Source organism: Colletes latitarsis, chromosome 5, assembly GCF_051014445.1.
Source record: "Colletes latitarsis isolate SP2378_abdomen chromosome 5, iyColLati1, whole genome shotgun sequence".
NCBI classification, from domain to species: domain Eukaryota; kingdom Metazoa; phylum Arthropoda; class Insecta; order Hymenoptera; family Colletidae; genus Colletes; species Colletes latitarsis.
Window position 1 is genome coordinate 30968393 of NC_135138.1, and position 24057 is coordinate 30992449.

General features: G+C 36.2%; 3 protein-coding genes across 15 annotated transcripts; 1 reads left to right on the forward strand and 2 right to left on the reverse strand.

The window, feature by feature from the left end:
- Positions 1–32: 32 nt before the first annotated feature.
- LOC143341655 (RAB11-binding protein RELCH homolog) lies at positions 33–6974 on the reverse strand. Its single transcript, XM_076764638.1, has 16 exons — positions 6666–6974; positions 6204–6404; positions 5922–6080; positions 5500–5846; positions 4964–5077; positions 4647–4891; positions 4162–4472; positions 3501–3787; positions 3095–3422; positions 2852–3005; positions 2661–2784; positions 2312–2582; positions 2070–2205; positions 1732–1931; positions 1325–1586; positions 33–1247 (listed from the first exon to the last, which is right to left on the reverse strand). The coding sequence occupies exons 1-16, from the start codon at positions 6715–6717 to the stop codon at positions 1100–1102; spliced, it is 3339 nt and encodes a 1112-aa protein (XP_076620753.1). The 5' UTR covers positions 6718–6974; the 3' UTR covers positions 33–1099.
- Positions 6975–8079: 1105 nt separating this feature from the next.
- Eip63e (cyclin dependent kinase Eip63E) lies at positions 8080–15137 on the reverse strand. Of its 7 annotated transcripts, none has more exons than XM_076765949.1 (7): positions 14561–15137; positions 12943–13032; positions 12211–12339; positions 11267–11463; positions 10606–10991; positions 9988–10529; positions 8080–9897 (listed from the first exon to the last, which is right to left on the reverse strand). In XM_076765949.1, the coding sequence occupies exons 1-7, from the start codon at positions 14604–14606 to the stop codon at positions 9806–9808; spliced, it is 1482 nt and encodes a 493-aa protein (XP_076622064.1). In that variant the 5' UTR covers positions 14607–15137; the 3' UTR covers positions 8080–9805. The 7 variants fall into 7 exon arrangements, with proteins under 7 accessions (XP_076622064.1, XP_076622067.1, XP_076622066.1 ...); XM_076765952.1 differs by having other exon boundaries at positions 12943–13061; XM_076765951.1 differs by lacking the exon at positions 14561–15137 and adding an exon at positions 13921–14549.
- A 954-nt stretch (positions 15138–16091) lies between these two features.
- On the forward strand, positions 16092–23040 carry Psa (puromycin-sensitive aminopeptidase). 7 transcript variants are annotated; one of them, XM_076765943.1, is made up of 5 exons: positions 16092–16117; positions 19149–19308; positions 19490–19734; positions 20083–20233; positions 20420–23040. In XM_076765943.1, the coding sequence occupies exons 1-5, from the start codon at positions 16107–16109 to the stop codon at positions 22496–22498; spliced, it is 2646 nt and encodes an 881-aa protein (XP_076622058.1). In that variant the 5' UTR covers positions 16092–16106; the 3' UTR covers positions 22499–23040. The 7 variants fall into 7 exon arrangements, with proteins under 7 accessions (XP_076622058.1, XP_076622057.1, XP_076622056.1 ...); XM_076765942.1 differs by lacking the exons at positions 16092–16117; positions 20083–20233 and adding exons at positions 18388–18480; positions 19883–20030; XM_076765941.1 differs by lacking the exon at positions 16092–16117 and adding an exon at positions 18394–18480.
- Positions 23041–24057: the final 1017 nt, after the last annotated feature.

Below are 24057 nucleotides of genomic sequence, written 5' to 3' on the forward strand. Positions count from 1 at the left end.
AATACATATACATGTATATGTATGTAATATAATGATACATTGGTCATGAAATATGATAAACTATTAATCATTGTATATACGCATATATTAAATACATTATATACATGTATTGTATATCAATATATATGTATATACGGCAAATATATAATTGTATATATATATATAGGTACAATAAAATATTCTTACAAGATACAAACTATTCCGAATAAATTTGATTATTTTTTTTCATTTGTTTACAGCAAAAATAATAATAGCGATGCACGTACATACATTCAGATCGATTTAAGTACAAATATACATATGCTGAATATAACAGATCTATAGTATCACATAAAATCATAGGTATGGTAAAACTAAAGACTATTTTCATTTAAACGACGGAAAGTGTACAAAACTGAAATTGTCTCGACATTAACACTCGATAATCACAACCAATTCGTTAAGTAATTAATTTGTCTATAAAATATTAATTATTTAAACTCTTGTCGCATTATGGCAGGATATACTCCAAACTTTTCGTAAGAAAACAAAGTCATATAATACATAAAATATCTACAGAATAGTAGTTCGAGATTTCTTTTAATAAATTCACTATACTTTATATAATATAAATAACAAGCTATAATATTTCACTTAATATCATTTTTTTTTTTTTTAAATAAGTAATTATACAAAGCGTATTAAAATTATTTCAGTATTAGTGTTATACTTACTTGTGCATGTGAAAGTCGAAATCAATATTTTATTTATTGATTCTTACGCCATATCCTTTAATTTTTAATCCCCAACAAAATTGAATTTTTTGAATCCTCTGATTTTAAATTGTATCTTGAAAGGCACATCATCTTATAGCGATGTTCATTACTAATCTTAAATTAAGTTTTATTTTCAAACTTATATCTTAATTGTAACGAATACTTACGTAATATTATATTCCGATTCGATATAAGTTTTGTGCATTACCTTGTACCGTAAAATTCATAAGTACAAAAATTGTTACATGCCAGAGTATTAAAAAGATAAAACTAAAAGATTTTTTTATAAAATATAATGAGAAACAATAATCTATAAATAGAATTAAAAAACAGAGTAATTTGTTTTATTTTTTTCGAAAAATGCTTGACATGCTTGGTGAATTTGTTTTCTGTTGAAATATCTTGCTCACTCTTTGTCTCATATCTTCTACACCTTGTCCTACATTTACGGTGGCCATTGTTAATGAAAGGCCTGAACTCATCGATAATGACCTAATAGACGCCGAGAAACGATTCTTATAACATTTGTTTACAAAGTAAAGAACATACAATAGTATTTATGTACATACCTCTCCATTGGTTTTGAAAGATCCTGCCGAGATTCTGCTTCTCTTAAAAGTGACCGTACTGCTTCTTTTTGTTGAGGTAATTGTTGGCTAACTAATTGCTCGAGGTGTTTTAAGCCTGGCAATAAGACACTAGAAACACACTGATTACTAAGTGGACAATAAACCAAAACAGAATATGCTTCGACCAATGCACTGACAAGATCGATTCTTCGACCTTGTTGTAATGCAGATGAAACGATTCCAGTTAATTGTGTAGCTATAACTGTAAAATAAAAAATTAGCATCTTCAATTTTATACAGTGTTTCAGAAATATTTTACTGTAGATTCAGCTCCTTAAATATTTACATGTATTTCTGAAACACTTGTATAGCGAAAATTAGGAATACCAAATTTAACGAGCTCTCACCATCTTCAATGTAATTTTGAGGACAATTCGGAGCAATAAATGCTAATGTTGAAACCAACGGAAGTGCTAAAGTTGGAGGTACACCCTGAGATTCTTTAGCAATAGTTTCCAAAGTTAAACGTGCTTTATCGCGCATCTCTCTTACTTTACATTCCGTTATTAAACGACCAAGCGAAGGAATTGCAGCGGATCGAACAGTTCTAAAAATATTGACTGATTACTATGTTAATTACACTGACTATACGTCTTGCTTCAATACTAGTCGTTGAAGTTATAGACCTTATAGGATCATAACACAGTAATTTTAAATAAATAAAGTATTTACAAATATATCTTACACGTCAGGGTCACTAACGAGTGTTATAATTGCTGGAACTACCTTAGTGCTTGCTAACCGATCAGAAACATGAGCTATTACGCAACCAAATAATGTTGCAGTTGCGCATCTTACAATAGGTCTTTGGTGCACTACCCCTATAGAAAAAGGGAAAATGATGTAACTTAACTACTAAACATTCAATAAAAAAAAAAAAAATAAATAAAAAACGACGAAACTATTCAAAATATCGGTAAGACTAACCATCCCATAAACCACTAAGGACGTACTCTTGCATATGCTCTTCAGCACATAACATAATTACTGCGATTTGTAAACTAGTAATACTGGTTCCGCTCATAGATAAAGCAACAAGGAACTCTTTTAAAGACTTAGAAACCTCTGTGCCATTTAATGTGGACAAAAGAATTAAATATGTTGGTATCAACGTCAAACACATATTTTTTTTATCTGCTGATAATATTGTTAATTGTTGTTCAAGTTCAGCCACATCAGATGCAAATATCGGTTGAATCTAAATCGTAAAATATTAATGAATATAACTTTGCAATCTACGTGATAATTTTAACATTACTAAAAACATTAAAATTACCCGTGTTTGCGTGATGTATCGTCCGAAACCTAAACATAAATAATGTATGTACGTTAAAAAAGCGTGTAAAATGGTTTCTTGTGCAATTTCTATGGACTTAACCATTTCCAAAATTTCTGTTATCCTGAAACATATTAACTATCAGCATATGCGATGATATAAATTAGAAATTGATTTTTAAAAAAACATACAATGTATTTGTGAACCATTCTAATTCTGGCCATACATCATTCTCCCATGTGTTTGCAAAAAATATGTTTAGAAGAGCTCCTACATCTACATCCCCATCGTAAAATACTTTTGGATTAACAATATTAGAATGACACAGATTCAGGAATACATCTGCTGCATGATCAAATATGCATAGTTTAAAATAAATTCATAATCACATAAAAATATTTTGCTACAAAATTTATGACATTTATGACACTTACGCAAATCGGATGATATTCCATGTTCGACATACGCTCTGACTGTATCGGTATCCGCCACGCATACAACCATATGTGGAAGCAAATACTGCAACACTCCAATCGACGACACTGTTCTTCCTTCGTCAATATGATCTTTATTGGGCGAATGCTGTGAATGTCCAGACTTCAAATGATTCTTCACTTTTGATATAATACGCGGCAATAGATGCGTTTGCAATCTCTTTAGCGATAATGCCCATTGTGCTAATATTGGTAAAAGTAAAGAAGATGCGACATCTACAACGATAGGCGACGTATCGTGAAGTGCCGTTAATGCTAATTCTTCACACTATAAAAGTAATTATTATTAATATGTTATGCTTAAATAATTGTATTAAGTATCATACGATTTTGTCTCATATAATACCTGAAAGTATTTATCAGGATCATCCATTAAAGCTATAAGCAATGCAAGACTTCTGACTACACAAGCTCTGACTGTCGGATCTTTATCTTCGAGTAACATTTGTTGTAGCATAGACAGCATTAAAGAGTTTCTTATGCCAACCGACATATACGGAGCTAATACAGAACAACATTCGACTGCTAACAGCCTTTTTTCAGGATATTTATGCTGACTTTGTTCCCAACATATAGTCAATATTTCTTCATCTTCTATTAACTCATCCTCAAGTTTTGCCATTGCAGCTAAACCTAATGGCAAAATATGTATGTAAGTGGAATAATTGTTGTATATTGTGTACAACAATATACAGTAGTGCCCACGTAAGTGACCGCATTTTTGCCCACATAAGTGTCCGCGGTTATCCCCACCAATTCTTAGAAACCAAGCGGCTTCGAACATCGAGAGTGTTGAGTTTTATATATTATATATTATTATAATATTTAATAAAGTTTAATTATTATATATGGTTTCGGGTGCCAGCTATTGCATCTCACTCGCACTTATCCTCTTTCCCTATCTTCGTTGAATTCTGAGAGGTAACCCACATAAATGACCGCGGCCGGTCCCGAGCGTGGTCACTTAAGTAGGCACTACTGTATCATTCATAACAATATGCATTAACCAGTTAATATCAGTTGTCTTTCATCCTCCTGTGGTCTCTTTTTAAGATTGAACAAAAGTTGTAGTAATTTTTCCCTTTCTGTAGATTCAGTATGAAGTCGAATCACGCTTAATATTAATGGTATTACTTCTTCACGTTTATTTAGTATGACATTGGGTACGATACGAGGTAAGGTTTGTGCTAAAATCTGAACGAGAGTGTCGCGTGTAACTCCATTTTTAAAAATATCTTCTGTCGTGGAAACCATAGAATTTGGGATATTGACTAAACAATGCGCGTTCACCTCCATCTTAAACTTCAGCGGTAAATGTCTATAAGTAAAATATTTAGAATTACTTTTATAAACAGTACATGTGTGCAATTACACTGTCCAACAAATAACAATCTTTTTTTTATTTTACAATATCCATTGAGCGGCACTTGCAGGGTTTCTGAATATTGCAAAATAAAATTCGTGTTCAACGTTATTCGTGAATATGCAATACCTAGATGGTGCGTTTGGAAGAGTAGACGATCCTTCGGTAACATCCACTCTAGGTAAATGAATTCTTGTCCATTCTTTGTCGCCGGGGTCAGTCTCACCAAGACTAACAACAACGGACACACTATCGTCTTCCTCTGGTTCTTGTGTCGCGGTAGATGTATCGCGAGGCGGCGTTTCTAGGAGTTCAAACTTATCCGGAGTGGTAGAACTCGAATTGATCGTTTGTATTGTTCCACTACTACCTTGCTATAAAAAGAATTATGTTTCACTTACTATATACGTACACACTATACTAATATATGTATATGCTATTTATACCTTAGCTGGGTTTTGCGATAGATTTTCATTTGTTGCAGCAATAATTTGTTGCAAATTCACCTTTTCTTGCTCCAACAAGACAATTTGTTGTTTAAGATCTTCAATTTCTTTGACCTACAAATAACACACTTTCTAAATAAGTATTGGTACAATATACCAAGTACAGTGATGCCTTAGAAATTGATCAAGGTTTTCCCTTGAAAATTGATTGTTTGCTATCCCCACCAGTTCTTGGAACTGACTTCCATAAACTGACGGAAGCTTCTGTCAACCTTATCCAAGGCATTACTGTTTCATGCAATATTTTTAGGGGTGTGCAATAGCTCGAAATTCAGATTGAGACTGTCAGGAAAACGATGGATTTAGGCAGAGCTTGATATATCGCGGACAATCGATCTATTTCGAGACCATTCAACACAATTCGATTCGAGATATATCGGGCCCTCTGCCCCAATTCGCCGATTTCTTGATAGCTTCAACCCAAGTTTCAGGCTACTTACACATTCTTAAATAGAGTACAAATGATTTTAACGAACCATTTGTTTGATTTCATCCTTTTCTGCTTCTGATTCTACTATACAGAAATCCGTCTGCACGCTAACGCTCGTAGAAGGTGATTTATCATATCCATTAGCCCTCATGTATTCTCTATACATTTGTAATAACTCTGCAGGTTTTGGAATATTCAATCCCACATCTTGCCAATCTTCAAAATCTTGATTGTCATTTTCATCGCTGAACGTAATCGACGTTAATTTGTAAGAATGAGCTAATAAATATTCATTAACAAGGAAGTTTAATGCTCTTTGTTCGTGAGGCTTTATGGGTAGATCATTAACTAAATGTTTGTCCGAACATTTATCAGGTTTAATTCCTTCAAATTCTAAAACATTAAATATGCCAATTTTAAATATTGTAATCTTAAATGTAAAATTTTAATAGTCAGAAAAAGAAAAACCTGTTACTACTGTAAGATTTGCACGAAGAGCAGAAATATTTTCTCTGGCCTTTCTCAATTCAAATTCCAAAATTGCTACTCTTTCATCTATGCCTGCACCATCTTCTGAATATCTTGTCATGTCAAGTGAATCTAAAGTAGCCTGACTGGAGGATCTAGCTAATATATTAAAATAAAAATATTATCCTATTATAAATTAGAATCACTATTACTTGTTTAATTATTTTTAATTAACAAATTTGTATAAAAAAACAAATTATTATTAACAAATAATGTACGTACGCATAGAAGTATACGGTTCTGGCTTAATGTTTTGACTTTCAAAATGACTTGGATTTGAGAAAAAATCCTTTAAAACAGGTAATTCTTTTCCGACTTCGCATAATTCCGCATGCAATTCCAAAGCCGTTAATAAAAGCTTTTCATTTAAAAGCTTGGTAGCAATCTCTTCGTACGATATAGATGTTTTCGCGGCAATGTGTCCTAAAAAAATACATAAACGTTCCACATTATAAGATCTCTATGTAAAAAATATCATATTATCAATAATTATAAAATGAAAATTTGCATGTCCTAACTACCGATGACGTGTATATATTACGCGAACGATTACAAATGATAAAATTTGCATTCGTTGGAAGTTCCTCGATTATCTTGCTTCCATTATTCTAGTTTGCATTGTAAACAAAATACATTACGTTCCTTCGATGAACGTAATTGTTAAAAAAAAGAAATGATTATTACCTTTGCTGTCTGTTGACAGAGGATCTCTAACCTCCTGTATAGCACCAGCCATAGCTTTCACTTTACTCGAACGTTAACCGAAAATGACATGTCTATTTAGGTTGATGAATAAAATAGTAACCCGTTCAAGTGCATGCCATGCTTTCGTTAATTTAATTAAGTATATTAATAGAAATCACTTGGCTCGACACGACACAGCACATCATTTACGATGACAACAAAGCCATGTTATCCTCCGTTGTCAGCAGTAGGGCAGCGCCTTTCAACTGCATTCGGGCAATGTTACCAGATCGGGCACTGGGTGCACCGAGAACTCATTCCACTTTCGCACACTATGCCAGATCACGTGTACCTACGTAAGCTCGAGAGCAGAAATTCGAGAAAGACAAACCTGACACTCGCTCTCTTTCTCGATTCTCCGAAATTGTTCAAAGCGAGCGTGGCATTTCGGTCAACTTCGGGGGAGCGGAGAAAGAAGGCAAACGTGAGCAATTTCTTTCCGCCTTCGAACAGTCGAAATACGACCTCGCGTCAACGATATACTATTTCGAACTTTTTATGAATTTATTTCCTATTGTGAGGGAGCTTTTGGGAAGGGTCAAACTCGAGGGTCACAAGTTATAAGCTCTTACGACCCCCGACTGTTCTTCTTACGTTTTTAATTATTTTAGTCAGGGTTACGATTACAGCATCTCAGACTACAGTCACAAATTCCTGACCAAAAACCGTATCGGTTCAAGAATTTCAGTCAGAAATTCTCTCATCTTTTGTTTCGGTTAGAAGTTATTGCTATTGTTACTATTTCGATCACGATTCCTTGATTGAAAGTCGAATTTGGTTTAAAGGTACTTTTGATTTCTCTATGCAATTATAACTTTGTATAGGTTTATAACAGCCTTGTAAAAATTTATTGATTCATATAAAACATTTAAAACTTATAAATTTCACATTTTTATAACAAAATTGTGAAAATGTAAAAATTTGTACAGTTATCAATTTTATGTTTGTAATAAATTTAGAAAAAAGTTGTAAAGATTTATAAATTCGTGAATTTTATAAGTTTATAACATGTATAGGAAGGAGTTGGAAAAATGAATAAATTCATTAATTGTTTATAACAAATGTAGGAGAAATTTGTAAAAACGTTTAAATTTATAAATTGTATACTTATAACAAAAGTAGAAGTAATTTAACTGACAATCGTCGATAGCGATTTACGATGATCCATTACAATCGTAACCGTCAATCGTTAGTTTGATTAAATTTTGCCCAACAGTGTTACATATACATTATTATACCATAAAACTCAAAAATAATTTCTTTCCTCTGACATGTTTATATTAAAAATATTGTATGGGTATTAAAAGAATCTTATCTGTGTATAAGGTATGAGTTTTTAAACATACACAAGTACTTCAAAAACATAGTTCTTTATCTTTCTCAGTACAAGTTTGAAGCAATTTGAATATCAATAATTTCTTAGAAAAATTACAAATAAAATATAATTATAAGGAAATAAACGTGTATAAAATCAATACTTAAGCAGAGTAAGTATTACAAATACAAGTGGTTTTGTATTATGTTACGTTTAAAAACCTAAACAATTCTGTAGCTTGTTGCACATGGAAAACCTAACGAAGATCAGGGTCTAGAGTGTACCGAACTACACTTTAATTTATTATAAAGTCACATTTATTAGTCTCAGCTCAACTATATCAGCGTCATCAATAATACGAACCTGTTGTTCTATGTACAATCTACCTTCTGCGCGTCTTTTGTCAAATAATAATTGTAATAAGTAATAATAGTAGTAATAACATGTCAAATTTTTTCGAAATATTTTTCATTTTTTTTTTTTTGCTTTCGCCTCGTTGATATTTTTATAAGTGTGTTGAAAAATCGGTATAAATGTAACTATTAAAGGAGTAATATTACCGTAGTAATCGTAGCTTAGACAAAACTCGGAAGGACTGTAACACCATTTTACCTTATCCTATATTACTATTGCAACATTATTAAAGTTGGTTCATTTAGATACATGGTTTCATAAAATCATACGAAAACAAAATTCGCCAAACGATCTTTTCTAAATAACTAATACAAAATCATTAACATTTTTCTTCTACAATTCGTTCAAGCACCATTGGCTGTTTTATAGTATACGAGCGATTGAACAAATTGGATTCGATTAAATCTAAAATTATTACTTCGTTCTTGACTTACTATCATCGATAGATGCTACTTTGTAATGTCGATATAAACTTCAATCGACGCTAGTATGTTAATATTAATTCTTACAACTAGATCACTACCGTCGATACTATCAGCGATAAGTTTTTCGTAAGTCCTGCCGTGTTTCGCGATGTTGGTAGCTACGACACTTGATCCATACTGATATCCTATTTTCTTAGTTTTCTATTTATTTCCTATCATCACGTTCATATAATTAACAACTAGTTTAATTCGAACAATGATTTTTCGTTATATACCAATATATTCAATTGTCTCAGCAACCAACGGTAGACTCAAAAACAGCATAAAATTTATATAAAGTATTACAGGTCTTCCAGAATTTTTCTAAGTTATAATTATTTCATTATATTTTCTCTAACCAGCAACCGCCAACTCCAAATTTGACTCAGGCTGGGATCGAGAGACGCAAGGCGGTATAGTACTTTTTTTTTTTTTTTGATTGGTATCAATCTAAATCTAGTATTTGGACGAAGTGCGAGGATGGGTCGTGCGTGCTTTTGCTTTCTAAATAGAGCGTGCGAATCTCATAAAATCGTTTTACTTCATTTAGCCACAGATAGCTTACTTTCGTATTTTCTTTGCCAGTAATAATTTATCTTCGTTAATTCATTTGATACGTGTAATAATCTTTAAAAGAAAGGAACACGAAAATAAGAACGAAAGGTCGTAATTATGTGTACGCGTGTGTTTGTGAGTGTTGTGTGAACGATGATTGGAATTTGTGGAACAGCCCTGAGAAAGAGCGACCGACGCGCGTGGAAATGATATTTAAGTGAGTCAAGGCATATCGCCTGTGTGAATCTGAACTGTATGAAAATGAACATTTCACTGAACATGTGAATTTGGGAATTACTTATTATTTACTTCTTTTATGTTCACTTTTAACCTCAAGTCTTAAGAGCTGTATGACGCGAATCTGCACACCCTTGCCTCGAATCTGTATATAAATGACAACCTTCAACACTAAATATCGATACTTCTGCAAAGAAACAAAAATCAATAAATACCAAATTCTAATTCTAATAAAATATACATCTCGTTTAAGTAAGTACACTCAATTCAATCTCACCGTCAGGCAACTCATATAGTTTTCTAGGAAGAGTGTCAAAAAGAGAATGCCTTAATGCTTCTTCAGCTCCTATCCGTTGATCAGGATTTAGCTGCAGAAGTGACGTCGCCATACTCTCAAATGTAACATCGTAGAGTCTATCAAATGAAAAACCCAATTTTCGTGGAGGATAGAATCCCAGTCTATGTGGTTTATATCCTGGCAGTTGTGTAACGCCAGGCCAAGTTTCTTCAGTAGGAGTACCCAATACTTTGAATATTCTATCAAGTTGGTCGTACGTACAGCGTACACCTGGGAATGTTGGTACACCAGTCAACATCTCCATAAATATGCAACCTACTCCCCACATGTCAAGCGAGGTAGAATACTCTGTGGAACCCAAAAGAACATCAGGTGGCCTATACCATAGGGTCACAACTTCGTGTGAGTACGTATGCGACGGCACAGATTTAGCTCTTGCTAAACCAAAATCTGCTAATTTCAGTTCTCCTATTTCACTGATTAATAAATTTTGGGGCTTCACATCTCTGTGTAGTACCCTCCTAAATAAGAATATAGTCAAATTATTTACACACAATATTGAAATAAAAATTTAAAAACTTATATATATGTTTTTACCTTCGATGACAATATGCTAATCCTCTTAACAGTTGGAATAAAAACAATTTAACAGTTTGTGTATCTAAACCTCTATTGCCACTTCCATACCTCTCCATATATTGAGATAAATCAGTATGAACGTATTCAAAAACGAAAGTAAGAGTCTCGCGCGTATGAATTATATCGTGCAAGGTTACAATATTGCTATGCTTCAATTCTTTAAGAAGGCTTGCCTCGCGAATGGCAGTAAATGGAACACCTTCTTCTTCTTGCAGTCTAATTTCTTTAAGTGCCACCACTTGATTTGTAAGGTGACTATAGCCTTTGAACACTGTGGCATATGACCCTTCTCCTAATTGTTCCAGTTTTACATAAGCTTCAGATTTACCAAAAGGGGAATCTCCCTGTAAATAGATGTACAAATATGTTTAGACATTTCAATTTTCAACGAACATAGACAGAATAAATACAGCGATGCCTTGGAAATTAGCCGGTTGTTTATTCCCGCGGTCAAGTACATATGTTCATGGATTTAAATCTGCGAGATATCGATCTGTGAAAAAAAGAAACACACGGGATTTTCTGGAAGATCTAATCCCCCCCTTCAACTTTGGCCAATTTCAATCCTCAACATCAGCTAATATCCAAAGCATTACTGTACATGCAAATATAGCATTACCCCAAATGCTGAAAATCTTTTAGTTCTTCTAGGAGGTGGATCTGGCCCAAGGAAGACCTCTGACTTGGGTCGTGGTGGACGTCGAGGTCGCAAGATAACTCTTGCTTCTTCACGTATATCCTCGTCAAGAAGTTTGGAATCACTAGAAACGGAAAGCTGCCGATGCACTCTCTCATGGTCGCCCACACCTGTCCATTCTATGACATCCAATTTCGTCCTTAAAACTTTCTTTAAAATAACAGCAATAGGAATCCACGTAGAATCATAATTTCTCAATATTTTATTGATACATAACATTTTAATTTATATAATGCACCTTCATTGAACAACACAGTATTATGTTACAATGACCAAATTGCATATCTGACTGCTGCTAATTATTAAAGCAATAAAATGATTGGCATAATTATCACAGACTAATGGAAATATATTTTATGGCAGCCATTCATACAATTTGTTATCTCTAGCTAAAAAATATACTTAGCTTTCTGATAAGTGTTTATGTGTACTACAACAAGGTATTTACTTTGATAAATGAAATTATCTTCCATACTTATCTTAAAGTAAACTTTAACCTCTTGCGCTGGAATGACGTACTATGCACGTCGATGATCATTTATTTTCAAAAGTGGGAATGACGCGCATGGCACATCTAATGACTTGTTTAAAAGTAATACGTCATGTAACTAACAAGTGAAATATTACAAGTCTTGCATAGAGATACGTGCATTTACTGTAATGTATATTGCAGTACAAATAATAAAATAATTTAAGAAAGAAGGTGCAAAGTGAGACAACAAAGGAGACAAAAAGACAAATAAACAATCATTTCCAGCGCACGAAATTAATAGAATCTTTCGAACATATGAAAGTACATTATTAAGATATTTGAGAATACTTGTTTTATTAATATGTTTCTCACGATTTATTAATTTTCCACTTACCATAACGGCGATCCTTATCCGGAGGTATATTGCCGTTTGGTTCCAAACGGTCTAGGAACTCCTCAGAATAGCCATTATACGGCAGTTGACTTCTGTTTGCAACATCGTCAGCCTCTTCTTTTGATATTGCTAATGCAAATAAAATAGTACTGTTGATATACTGTCGTTAAATAAGTATGTAAATTTTTAGTATTCGGCCATCCGTGGAAAAAATTTTAATGGGAGATTCTAGAGACCAAAATAAGACGAAAATCAAGGATACTAATTTGTTGATTGAGGCTTCGTTAAAAAATTATTAACGTTTAAAGTTCCGCCTGTAGAGCGGCAACTGCGAACAACTGCGTACGCGTGACGCGCATATTGCCGTTCTACAGACGGAACTTTAAACATTAATAACTTTTTAACGAAGCCTCAATCAACAAATTAGTATTCTTGATTTTCGTCTTATTTTGGTCTCTAGAATCTCCCATTAAAATTTTTCCCACGGGTGGCCGAATACTCTGCATGTTATGCAATGAATAGAATAGAATAGAATTACTCTGAAGTATGAAACTGAAATAAGAAATATAAAATGTGTATCTTGTAAAATATAAAGTAGAAATACAAATTAGTATACACGTTTTATAAATAATTTATACATATAGGAGAATAATTGTTGTTTCATATAATCTTTAGGTTACTATGAAAATCTAAAAATTGTTTAAAATTCTAAACATTTTTATTCATACTTACAAAGTCTCCCAAAACTGTGGCTAAGTCGTTTTTTCAGCTTTTGTACTCTGCTAAGAGCACCTCCTTTCTTCTCCCGCATTGTCACAGACCCTATGCATAATAAGCGCAATCTTTAGCAACTGTAAATCAAAACAAAGATACATAAATTCAAACATTCGCATACTATAATGTGTAGCCAAGAAACTCAGAATAATTTAAACATGATGGACTATTACATATATGGTGACATCATGCAATAGGCAATGCCAGTGTACCATGATCTTATGATTAATGGTAGTAAAAAAAGTATGTAAGAATTGTCTTTGATCTGTCTTAGATAAAATAAGTTGCATGTAACATTATCAGTGAATACTTCTAGAAAAAAGGCATGATTGTCTTATAGATAATATTCTTCTTTCTGTTAAATAAAAGGAAGATTATATTGAGTGACAATGTATTTGTTAAAACAATGAACCGATAATGTAAAAAAAATACATGTAATTGCTTGCACAAATGCAAATGACATTCTCCCTTACTTTATGTATTATAAGAGCCCATATGCTTAATTTGAAGAAGACAATAGAAACACTTGTTCATTCCATTGGCAAAATTATTTCATCATGGATACAAAGCTACATGCAGTCAAATATTGAAAATAATGTGAATGCACTTTTAAAATACGCGCGATGTGCGCATTCGTTAGTCTGGCACAATCTTTTGGAAACCTGTAGTCTGCATTTAAGTAGCAGGAACTGTATTCGTTTTCCGCATGATTATAAATTCCATTATTAAAAAGCAACGAGCAATTAAGAGCTTGACAGGAACGCGAGTATACGTATATTACCGTATATGTTTATACATGCGTATAATATAAAAAATGCATATACGCGTATATATACACGTGTTGTTACCACGGGTCGATGAACTGACAAAGTTTAGTCATACGTGTCAAATAACGTTAGATAAATTACGTTGATAATTTCTAGAGTGGCTACTGACTCCACATCTCGTTTCACGGTGTTCCGCATGCTTCCCCGTACACAAAAGCACTTTTCTCCATTCACGCATCTGTCGCGTTCCTGCGAGTGACGTTTTCGCGGCAACAAGGGGGAAACACTAATAATCGCGCTCGAGGTGACGATGCACAACTTCAATGCAATCTCGCGGCTGATAAACTCGCATACGCGGCCGAAGATTAATAAAAAAGTTTCACCAAGAATGTACACGATCCGTTTCTCTCTTCGAAATACATACTGTTCGCCCCCCCTCCCCGCCCTTTTCGTTTGTAAACGACACACTCTCCACGTCCCCCTCTTTGCCGCACTCTCTTGGGCCTGTCACTTTGTCTCTCTTCGTCGGACCAACGTCACCCCCACGATCACGGGAACTTTTGACACTGTCCAACTTACTGGATCCGTGTTTTACACAGTTCACATGTGCAACGTGGGGGACCAAAAATCCACGAATAAATACACGTAGAGAGGGATAAAAAAAAAAAAAAAAAGACGGAACGCGATACGACAGAGAGGACTCGATCTAAGGCTGCGGAAAAATGGAAAAGGTGGGGGGAGGGGGGAGGGGGGAAAAGAGCCGAGAGAATTACTTCTGGTAGCCGGACCTCGCGCGGGCGTCAACTTACCCTCTTTGCTCTTCGAGGCGGTCGAGCCCTTGTCCTGACAGTACATGATTACTCATTCGTTCACACGCACGAAACACATCACATATGGGCGGTGACGCACTGTGTGTGTGTGTATGTATGTGCGAGAAGCTACGTTCCGTGATGTTTCTCTCGGGCAGGTCAGGTCCGGCAAGTACCACCTTCACCTTTGTCGTGTCTCGTATATCGGTGGTAGCGTACGACACTCTCCTGATGAACCGATCGCCATGAAAAACACACCACCGTTTCTCCTGTTCTTCGTTTAAGACCTTGCGCCGTGTGCTCTGGCAACGGTACGCGCTACCGATTGTTCCCCCGGTTAAACTTTGCAAAACGTTTACACGCCTAGACTCTGCCCCAGGGAACGTGAGTAACCTTCGCGGCTAGGGTTCTTCTACTGCAACTTCCTGGATGTATGGCGGGTGCTCGCGCACACCACCACTACCTTGAACAACTCATCCGCGAGAACAAACTTCTCCCAAGAAGTTTTCTATTCCCAAAGTCCCACTGCCTCGCGCCACAGACAAAAGTCTGAAACTGGCCGATCCACATCGGTCGGGGTGTATGTACTTTGTATAAAGGTTGGTAACTCGAATGCATTTTCATGCACTTTCAATTACTGCCATCTCGTTTCCTGCAAAGCAACTACGGGTGCGTTCGGTTCGGTTTTCATGTGTTATGTATGCGACTATAAGCATGTACTATTTGAAGCCGTTTGATTTGTTCACGTTTACTTGTTATAATCAGTGCCGTGGTTGCGTATTTCGGCATTCGGAACGATAACAAAATACAGCACCCTTTGCAATTTGCTTTGCAAATAGGTTATAGCTGATATAGAAACAGTAAAACCGTGAGAGTCTGATTTTGCACTTGATAGAAAGAGTACGCAGAATTAGTGTGTCTTTGTCTATCCAGTGCAAAATCGGACTCTCGTAACTTTACTGGCTCTTGCTCAGTATGACTCCGAGCCATTGGCTCGTAGGTACTAGACACCTTTCAAAGGCGTAATTTAGATACAACTCTGAATAGATATACTGTATCATTTTTATTTAATATTTTGTATATACGTTAGATAAAGGAATGACGGTTTACTTATTATTTTTAAGGAGTCAATAATGAATGTAAGTTTAACGATGCGACTACGTTCTTTTTCGTCGTAACGGACGCATGATTACATATTTTTGAGCGGTAGCGTATATAGATGTCTGCATTGTTGTAAAAAAATTTGGCATGAAAGTTTTGTCAGTTAAAAATAAACTAGAAGCTTTTCATGTAGAGTTACACTTATTCTGTGTCCGCTCTTTGACTTCGTTTACTTTATTTAGTAGAGTTTTATATATTTTACAATTTTTTAAATAAAATCATGTTATTTGCTTGTTTTGTATTGCTAACTTCACAATCTAATTGATCGTACATTTGAATTTATACTGAAACGGAGAAACGTTTTTTGCTGTCTTACCTCGATGAAATAACCGTTCGTGACGTCAAAGTGACGTCAGTACTGTTCTTGTAAGCGCTCGGAACACCAATGCGAACGGGGTAAACAATACTTATAAGCACCGAGAGCGTCTAAACTAAATTCACTCTATATTTCGTCGCGTAATTTAATTTACAGCTTATACCGTTTGCTCAACATCTTTGTTGATATTTCATTTTACAACAGAAATAAAGCTATGATTGTGCAATACCGTTATACGATTATCAAATATCAATACATTTCATGACTTTTACGTTTGGAATTTATATGTAATAAATTATTTGTTTTTTTTCTTTACAAATTGAATTGTTCTTGTTTTAATAACGTTGTTCATATACACAACATATAAATTTCGTTAAAAATTAAAAAATTTCCAACAAATAGAATATATAAGTAAAGAGTGATTGTAAACTGTTTACCTGCGTTTCTTATGTGAACTTATAAATTGTACTAATATCATAATCAATTAGATTTCGTTTATTAGGACTAGAACTCGGGTAAGCAAACACGTAACACCCAACAGGATCGAACGTTGGAGAGCTGTGTACCAAATACATAAAGATTCCATAAACGCTATTAAGTTGCAATTTCTATACAATAATTATAGATCTACAATGACAAAATTAGTAAGAGAAAATACCTAAAGACAATAAATAAAAATACATTTATCAACCCCACAATCGTCGAACCTTCGATACACTTCTGATTTGAAACAACGAACCAATGGTATTCGGTTATAATCATGTAGTTTTGTTTCCCCGAATTTATCATTTCTCTGAACGAAGTATAGTTAATTAAAATTTTATTCAGCTCTTAGATGTATCATCAAATGTATTTATAACGTAGTAATCTTTCTATGTACTATATGGTTACAGATTTATTCCAAGCTGTTTCCATCACAGATGCCAGATTGAGCACCGGGTACACTACTCACACTATGCCACATCACACGTACGTGAGCTCGTAGAGTTTCGGAAAGTCGACAAAGGCAAACTCACATATGCTCTCTTTCTCGATTATCCAAAGCTACCCGAAATGATTCCGGACCGCCTCGTGGGAGTCGAGAGAGCCGCCCAAGTTTGTCGTGGAGTAGTTCAATATTTGCAACGATAGATGGCGCTTATTTTTCAATCTCAAACCCTCTGGTGCTAAAACGCCCAAGTTTGTCGTGGAATAGTTCGTATCGTCCACGCTAGATGGATTTCTCGACAAACTTGGGCTTTTAAAAACCAGAGGGCCTGAGGTCGATAAATAAGCGCCATCTATCGTTGAAGGTAACGAACTATTCGACGACAAACTTGGACGTTTTAGCACCAGGGGGTTTGAAGTTGAAAAATAAGCGCCATCTATCGTAGCACATATAAAACTATTCCACGACAAACGGGCGGCTCTCTCGATTCCCACGAGGCGGTCCGAAATCTCTTCGGGTAGCTTTGGAGAATCGAGAAAGGCAGTATGTATCAGTTTGCCTTTGTCCCTGTCAATTTTTTGCCCCTGCTGGTCTCTACTAGCCTCTGTGTGCCACTGCTGACCACTGCTGACTGTTGCTGACAACATTTGACATGATATAATATAATATAATATATTTACATGTATTTAAACTTTGTATAATGTAAATCTGTGGCAATAAATGATATAATTTCAAAGAATTCTATGTGTTCTCATCATTTTTACCTTCCTTCTTCTCTCCCCATTATTCCCTTAGCTATAAAATACATGCCACCTCTTCGCAAGGTCGGCAGCATTTTGGAAATGTTCCGGGCACTTTGGAAATCCAGATGGTAAAACGCCCAAGTTTGCGGTGGAATAGTTCCTTATTTTTAACGATAGATGGCACTTATTTTTCGATCTCAAAGCCTCTGGTGCTAAAACACCCAAGTTTGTCGTGAAATAGTTCATATCATCCACGCTAGATGGATTTCTCGACAAACTTGGGCTTTTAAATCCCAGAGGGCCTGAGGTCGATAAATAAGCGCCATCTAACGTTGAAGGTAACGAACTATTCCACGACAAACTTGGGCGTTTTAGCACCAGGGGGTTTGAGGTTGAAAAAATGAGCGCCATCTATCGTTGAAAATATCGAACTATTCCACGAGAAACAGGCGGCTCTCTCGATTCTCACGAGGCGGTCCGAAATCTCTTCGGGTAGCTTTGGAGAATCGAGAAGGAGAGCATATGTGAGTTTGCCTTTGTCGACTTTCCGAAACTCTGCGAGGTCACGTACGCGTGATCTGGCATGAGTGAGTAGTGCACCTGGTGCTCAATCTAGCATCTCTGGTTTCCATTAAAACCAAGTTGTGCACCTTATACTTCCGCCAACTTCACTTCAGTCTGTTACACGTGTACACACACGTGCATGCTTCTTTCGTAATTTTAAAGTAATGTTTTATTTGAATAGTAAACAATTAAGCAACAAATTGATTATGTGGGTTATAAAAATGTCGATTTGTATAAAATTAGAGATAGATGTGACTAAAGAAAAGGAGTGACGTTAATATATAACAGCAAATATTTTTCAACGCCAAACGTTATGGGTTTGCGTGTGTATAGTGGCATTGAAACACATGATTCAACCGTTTTTAGTAAAAATAGTTCCATATTCATTCGCAACTCTTCATAACGAACATACACGTTGCGCATGTGGCTGGAATGCTTCCAAGCAGTGTTACCAGATCGCGCGTCGGGGGTACCAGGAATTTTCCTTTTCACTTTCGCACACTATGCCCGATTGGCGTGTACGTGAGCTCGTAGAATTTCGTAGAGTCGAGAAAGATAGGTTGACCCGCTCTCTTTCTCGATTTTCTGAAGTTATTTGAAGTAAGCACGGTCGCACTTCGTACAGCTTCGAAGGGTTGAGAAAGAGGGCGAGTGTCAGCCTATCTTCCTTGACTCTCCGAAATTCTACGAGCTCACATACACGCCAATCGCGGGCATAGTGTCGAAAGTGGAGCGGGAAATTTCTGGCGCCTCCGGTACGCGATTTGGTAACACTGCTTCCAGGCGTTCTATGCATGTATTAGTGTATACTTTCGCGTTGTGAGTCGGCAAAAAGGGAAAGCTGAAAACGACTATCAAGGTATTTCGGTGTTTAAGATTTTTCCGGATCGCGATCCAACATCGAGCGATGTCGAGCGCAGAAAAACAACCATTTCGCCGGCTGCCCACGGACGTTCTGCCCTATCATTATGATATTGTTTTGTCACCGAATCTGAAAACTTTCGTCTTCGATGGCACGGAGTATGTGCATATTGACGTAAGCTCAATCAGTCTAAATTACTCGTTAAGAACTAATCATTAACAGATAAAAACTGAAACGCAATAAAAACTATATGAGAAATATTCATTTAATTTTTCTTTCCATAGTGCAATACTTTCTTAAATATTACGTCTTCATAATTTTCATACTGTTAACAATAATTTTTTAATATTTTCAGGTGAAAGAATCCACGGACACTATTGTTTTAAATTCACTGGATATTGATATTAAAAGTGTAGCTTTTAACTGTAAGGATGATAAAGTCATTCCAACTAAAAATGTTGAAATCTCTACACCCGAAGAAACAGCTACTTTGGTATTCACTGAAAAGTTACCAGCTGGCAAAAGTGGATGTCTGAAATTGGAATTTGTAGGAGAAATTAATGATAAAATGAAGGGCTTCTACAGGAGCAAATATGTTGGGTATAATAATTTATACAATATCATATAGTGTGTTTAAGGGTTGCATATAAATGAAAGAAGTACAGCTGTTCATATTATGAAAAGATAGTATTTTATGATATCGCTGTATAATATAATATATTCAGCTATAGGTTTGAATATTTTGTAGGCAAGATAAATGGGATGCTGTAACATTTTTATGTCCTACATCAGCACGTAGATTATTTCCTTGTTGGGATGAACCATTATTTAAAGCTACTTTTACAATACACATTGAACTTCCTCGAGGCTCACCACTTATTGGCTTATCAAATATGGTGAGCATCGATGAATATTTTTGAAATAACGTCTTTTTGTATGTGTTTTCAGACCTGATGGAAGTGTTGAATATGCAGCCGTAACTCAGTTTGAGCCGACAGATGCTAGACGTTGCTTCCCATGTTGGGATGAACCAGCACACAAAGCCACGTTTGATATTACCCTAAACGTACCATTGGGTCTTACAGCACTTTCCAATATGGTATGCAACGCCTGGCACTTACATTACATTTTATTTGTTCTGCTTTTTAACACGTTCGTCGCCGCGTCACCCATATCTGGATAACGAGTATATTTTCGTGGAGCGGTAGCTCAAATACGGGCGACGAACGTGTTAAATAGAAATTAGTAAAATAGACTATTTAAAAAAAATTATTATTTATTGCAGCCTATTAAAAGCACGGTAACAAACGAAGTAACTGAAACTTTAACGTTTGAGACGACACCAATTATGTCGACGTATCTCGTAGCTGTAGTGATTGGTGAATTCGATTACATAGAAGACAAATCTAGCGACGGTGTACTAGTACGGGTTTATACGCCAAAGTCAAAGAAAGAACAGGGACAATTCGCATTAGAAACGGCAGTAAAGGTGTTACCATATTATAAAACGTATTTTGGAATTGCTTATCCGCTTCCGAAAATTGATCTCATTGCGATTGCCGATTTCTCATCGGGAGCTATGGAAAATTGGGGTTTAGTTACGTATCGTGAGACTTGCCTTTTAGTGGACCCACAAAACACTTCTGCCCTTCGAAAGCAATGGATTGCTTTGGTTGTAGCGCACGAATTGGCACATCAGTGGTTTGGAAATCTTGTAACCATGGAATGGTGGACGCACTTGTGGTTAAACGAAGGTTACGCGTCGTTCGTAGAATTTTTATGCGTTGCTCACCTGTTTCCTGAATACGATATTTGGACACAATTCGTAACGGACACGTACATCGGAGCGTTAGAATTAGATGCTTTAAAGAATAGTCATCCGATCGAAGTACCAGTTGGCCATCCGTCAGAAATTGACGAAATTTTCGATGAAATTTCTTACAATAAAGGTGCATGCGTCATTCGAATGTTACATGCTTACATTGGCGACGATGATTTTCGCAAAGGTATGAATTTGTATCTAAAAAGGCACAGTTATGGCAATGCAAAAACGAGAGATCTTTGGAACGCTTTGGAAATAGCCAGCAATAAAAATGTACGATCCGTGATGTCCACTTGGACCGAGCAACAAGGTTTTCCGGTTGTCAAAGTCCGACACAGTCAGGATGGCGATGACCGAGTTTTATCGCTGTCCCAAGAAAGATTTTTGGCCGATGGTTCCGCGGATACCGGAAATAGCTTATGGATGATACCGATTAGCGTAAGTACGTCGAAGAATCCAGAAGAATGTGTGCTTACAGACTTGTTGGACGAAAAAACAAAAGATTTTCGCGTCAAAGATGTTCCTGAGTCTAGTTGGGTGAAGATCAATCCTGGAACTATCGGTTTTTATAGGACTTATTACAGTCCAGAGGCACTGTCTCTGTTATTACCCGCGGTTAAAGATCGCGCGTTACCTCCTTTGGACAGACTGGGTCTGTTGGACGATTTGTTCGCCATGGTACAAGCTGGACGTGCGTCTACCGTAGAAGTACTTCAGCTCATGCAAGCGTTCCAAAAAGAAGATAATTTCACTGTATGGTCTAGTATAGATAATACCATAAGGAAAATTGGATTTCTCCTTTCCCATTTAGATTTCCAAAACTCCTTCAGAGTGTTTGGACGTAACTTAATGGGAGACATCACTAACAAATTAGGATGGGATCCCAAGTCCGACGAAAGCCATTGCGATACGCTTCTAAGGTCTCTGATACTAGGTCGTATGGCAGCCTTAAACGACACAAACACCATAGAAGAAGCAAAGAAACGATTCGACTTGCATGTGTCTCATGCTGCGCTTCTGGCTGCCGATTTACGTAGCCCTGTTTATCGGGCTGTGCTTTCTAACGGAAACGCTGATACTTACCAAACGATGTTGAAGCTTTATCGTGAGGCTGATTTGCACGAGGAAAAGGATAGAATACTGAGAGCTTTCGGCGCGATTAAAGATGAAACTCTGTTAGGAGAGGTTCTCGAGTTTGCCATGAGCGACGAAGTAAGAGCTCAAGACGCGGTATACGCAATCATGTCGGTATCAATGACGTACAAAGGTCGCATTATGGCGTGGGACTTCTTCAAGAGAAATTGGCATATGCTTCGTGATCGTTACGGCGGTGGTTTCCTGATGTCAAGATTGGTTAAGATCATCACCGAGAACTTTGTCACCGAAGAACAGGCCAAAGACGTTGAAGAATTCTTCAAAGATCATCCAACGCCAGGAACTGAAAGAACCGTTCAGCAGAGCGTCGAATCTATCAGATTGAACGTTGCATGGCTCGCTAGGGATAAAGACTCTATCAAGGAATATCTAACTACTCAGGTCTAGTAGTAGTTATAAATTGTTTCATGCATCGAGTTTTCAACTCTAACGTATTACAACGTCTGATACAACAGGAAATCGATGAGATGGCGTCGTGCCATTGTACGAGCGTATACATGAATAGCTTCGAGTCAATTTAAAAGAGGGAAGAATGGTTCTCTTTTGTGAAACACGACATCATAGGATTTGAGTTTACACGCAATGGTTGCTTTAACAGATACCTGATACATGTTATTTCGTTGTTTATTTCCGTTGGCAATTCTTTGGAATGCATAGATAAAGATGCCGTTTCACGGTGTCTGTGGTTACCTTTACCGATGGTATTATTAAAACACAGCATTAGATTTTGGCATTTATATTTTTTTGTGTCCAGTAGGCACGTGATTTTTCTTCCCGAATATGTGGTCAGATTCGAGAGCACTAGTATTTGTTACTCTTATATCGTGAGTAAATTGAAAGAAGGGGGAAACAAGCGTGTAGCTGCAGTATACATTTATATCATATACCATAATCGAGAAGATTGAAATAAATACTTTTACGCTTGTGTATGAACGTGTATTTAAAATTCCTTGTCACTACTTTACAATATTGTTATTTATACAGGGTAAAAATGGGTAATATAATTTTATAGTACGAAGCTTTATTTTTGGGAAAATTGCTTTTTAAGATATGTGGTTATATACTTAACTAATAATTCCAATGGATTTCTTCACACTTATACGTAAACTATTTGGAGTCAGTTACAGGAACATTGAGTTCCTGATTATGAATAATTACTGCCAAATTTTAAGCATTAACGTACAAAAATCTTTTCGAAAATAGGATTCGGTACAAAAGAATTTTATAAACAAAATAGTCTTTTCGATTTCATCACTCGTTGCGAGACATCTTGAATAGCAATTATAGAGGGCGTGCCACATATAATTCGACCATTTTAAATATCTCAATTTTTACAATAGGAAAAAATGTTAAAACGGTATTTGTTTGGAAGGGGCTTATATTACGACAGTAAATAAACAAATTCTTTAAGGTTATACTTTTTCACGATTTCCTGATCATCGAAATTCCTGAAAATGGTACCATATATTTGTACCTTCGTGGTGTAATAGTCGAGATCAAAATCCACGCAATGATGGATTATAGAAACCTCGTACATCGCGGTATTATCTTACCTACGTTCCAAACGGGGAGACGAGCCTCGACGAAGTCGGGACAGTCGAGTAAAATGCCCTCATCGGCGAGCCATCGCGTTAACCATCGTTACGCGGTATAAGGCGATGGTTGCGGAGTACGAAAGCAGTTCTTATCCCCGATCGATCAGCCCTTTTAGCTTTTGCGTAGGAGGGTGTGCTGCTGTCACGCCGTGAGTCAGCCTCCACTTTCGTTATTAGTGTACATCCACCGACCAACCAGCGGTCGTTCAGCGTTCGCGTCGAGTAGTTCGCCACCCTCTATCCCGTTCCCTCGCTTTCTCTCTTTCTCCCTCTCTCTCTCTCTCTTCGTTGCTCTTCGCTATGAATACGAAGCGAGCTCGAGTGGCCGAAAGGACGGAAAGCCGCGGGGAC

Bases quoted from the DNA above. Each gene is read 5' to 3' on its own strand.
- LOC143341655 (XM_076764638.1), bottom strand. From the start codon at position 6,717: ATGGCTGGTGCTATACAGGAGGTTAGAGATCCTCTGTCAACAGACAGC. The intron at 3,006-3,094 runs GTAAGTGTCATA...TTGATCATGCAG, and splicing joins TGGAATATCATCCGATTTGC to CAGATGTATTCCTGAATCTG. The intron at 2,206-2,311 runs GTTAGTCTTACC...CTTTTTCTATAG, and splicing joins CCTTAGTGGTTTATGGGATG to GGGTAGTGCACCAAAGACCT.
- Eip63e (XM_076765948.1), bottom strand. From the start codon at position 13,989: ATGCGTGAATGGAGAAAAGTGCTTTTGTGTACGGGGAAGCATGCGGAA. The intron at 11,464-12,210 runs GTAAGTGGAAAA...TGGATGTCATAG, and splicing joins GGATAAGGATCGCCGTTATG to AATGGACAGGTGTGGGCGAC. The intron at 10,992-11,266 runs GTAATGCTATAT...ATCTATTTACAG, and splicing joins AAAGATTTTCAGCATTTGGG to GGAGATTCCCCTTTTGGTAA.
- Psa (XM_076765941.1), top strand. From the start codon at position 18,437: ATGTTTTATTTGAATAGTAAACAATTAAGCAACAAATTGATTAT. The intron at 18,481-19,148 runs GTGGGTTATAAA...TCGGTGTTTAAG, and splicing joins TTAAGCAACAAATTGATTAT to ATTTTTCCGGATCGCGATCC. The intron at 19,735-20,082 runs GTATAATAATTT...ATGTGTTTTCAG, and splicing joins TACAGGAGCAAATATGTTGG to ACCTGATGGAAGTGTTGAAT.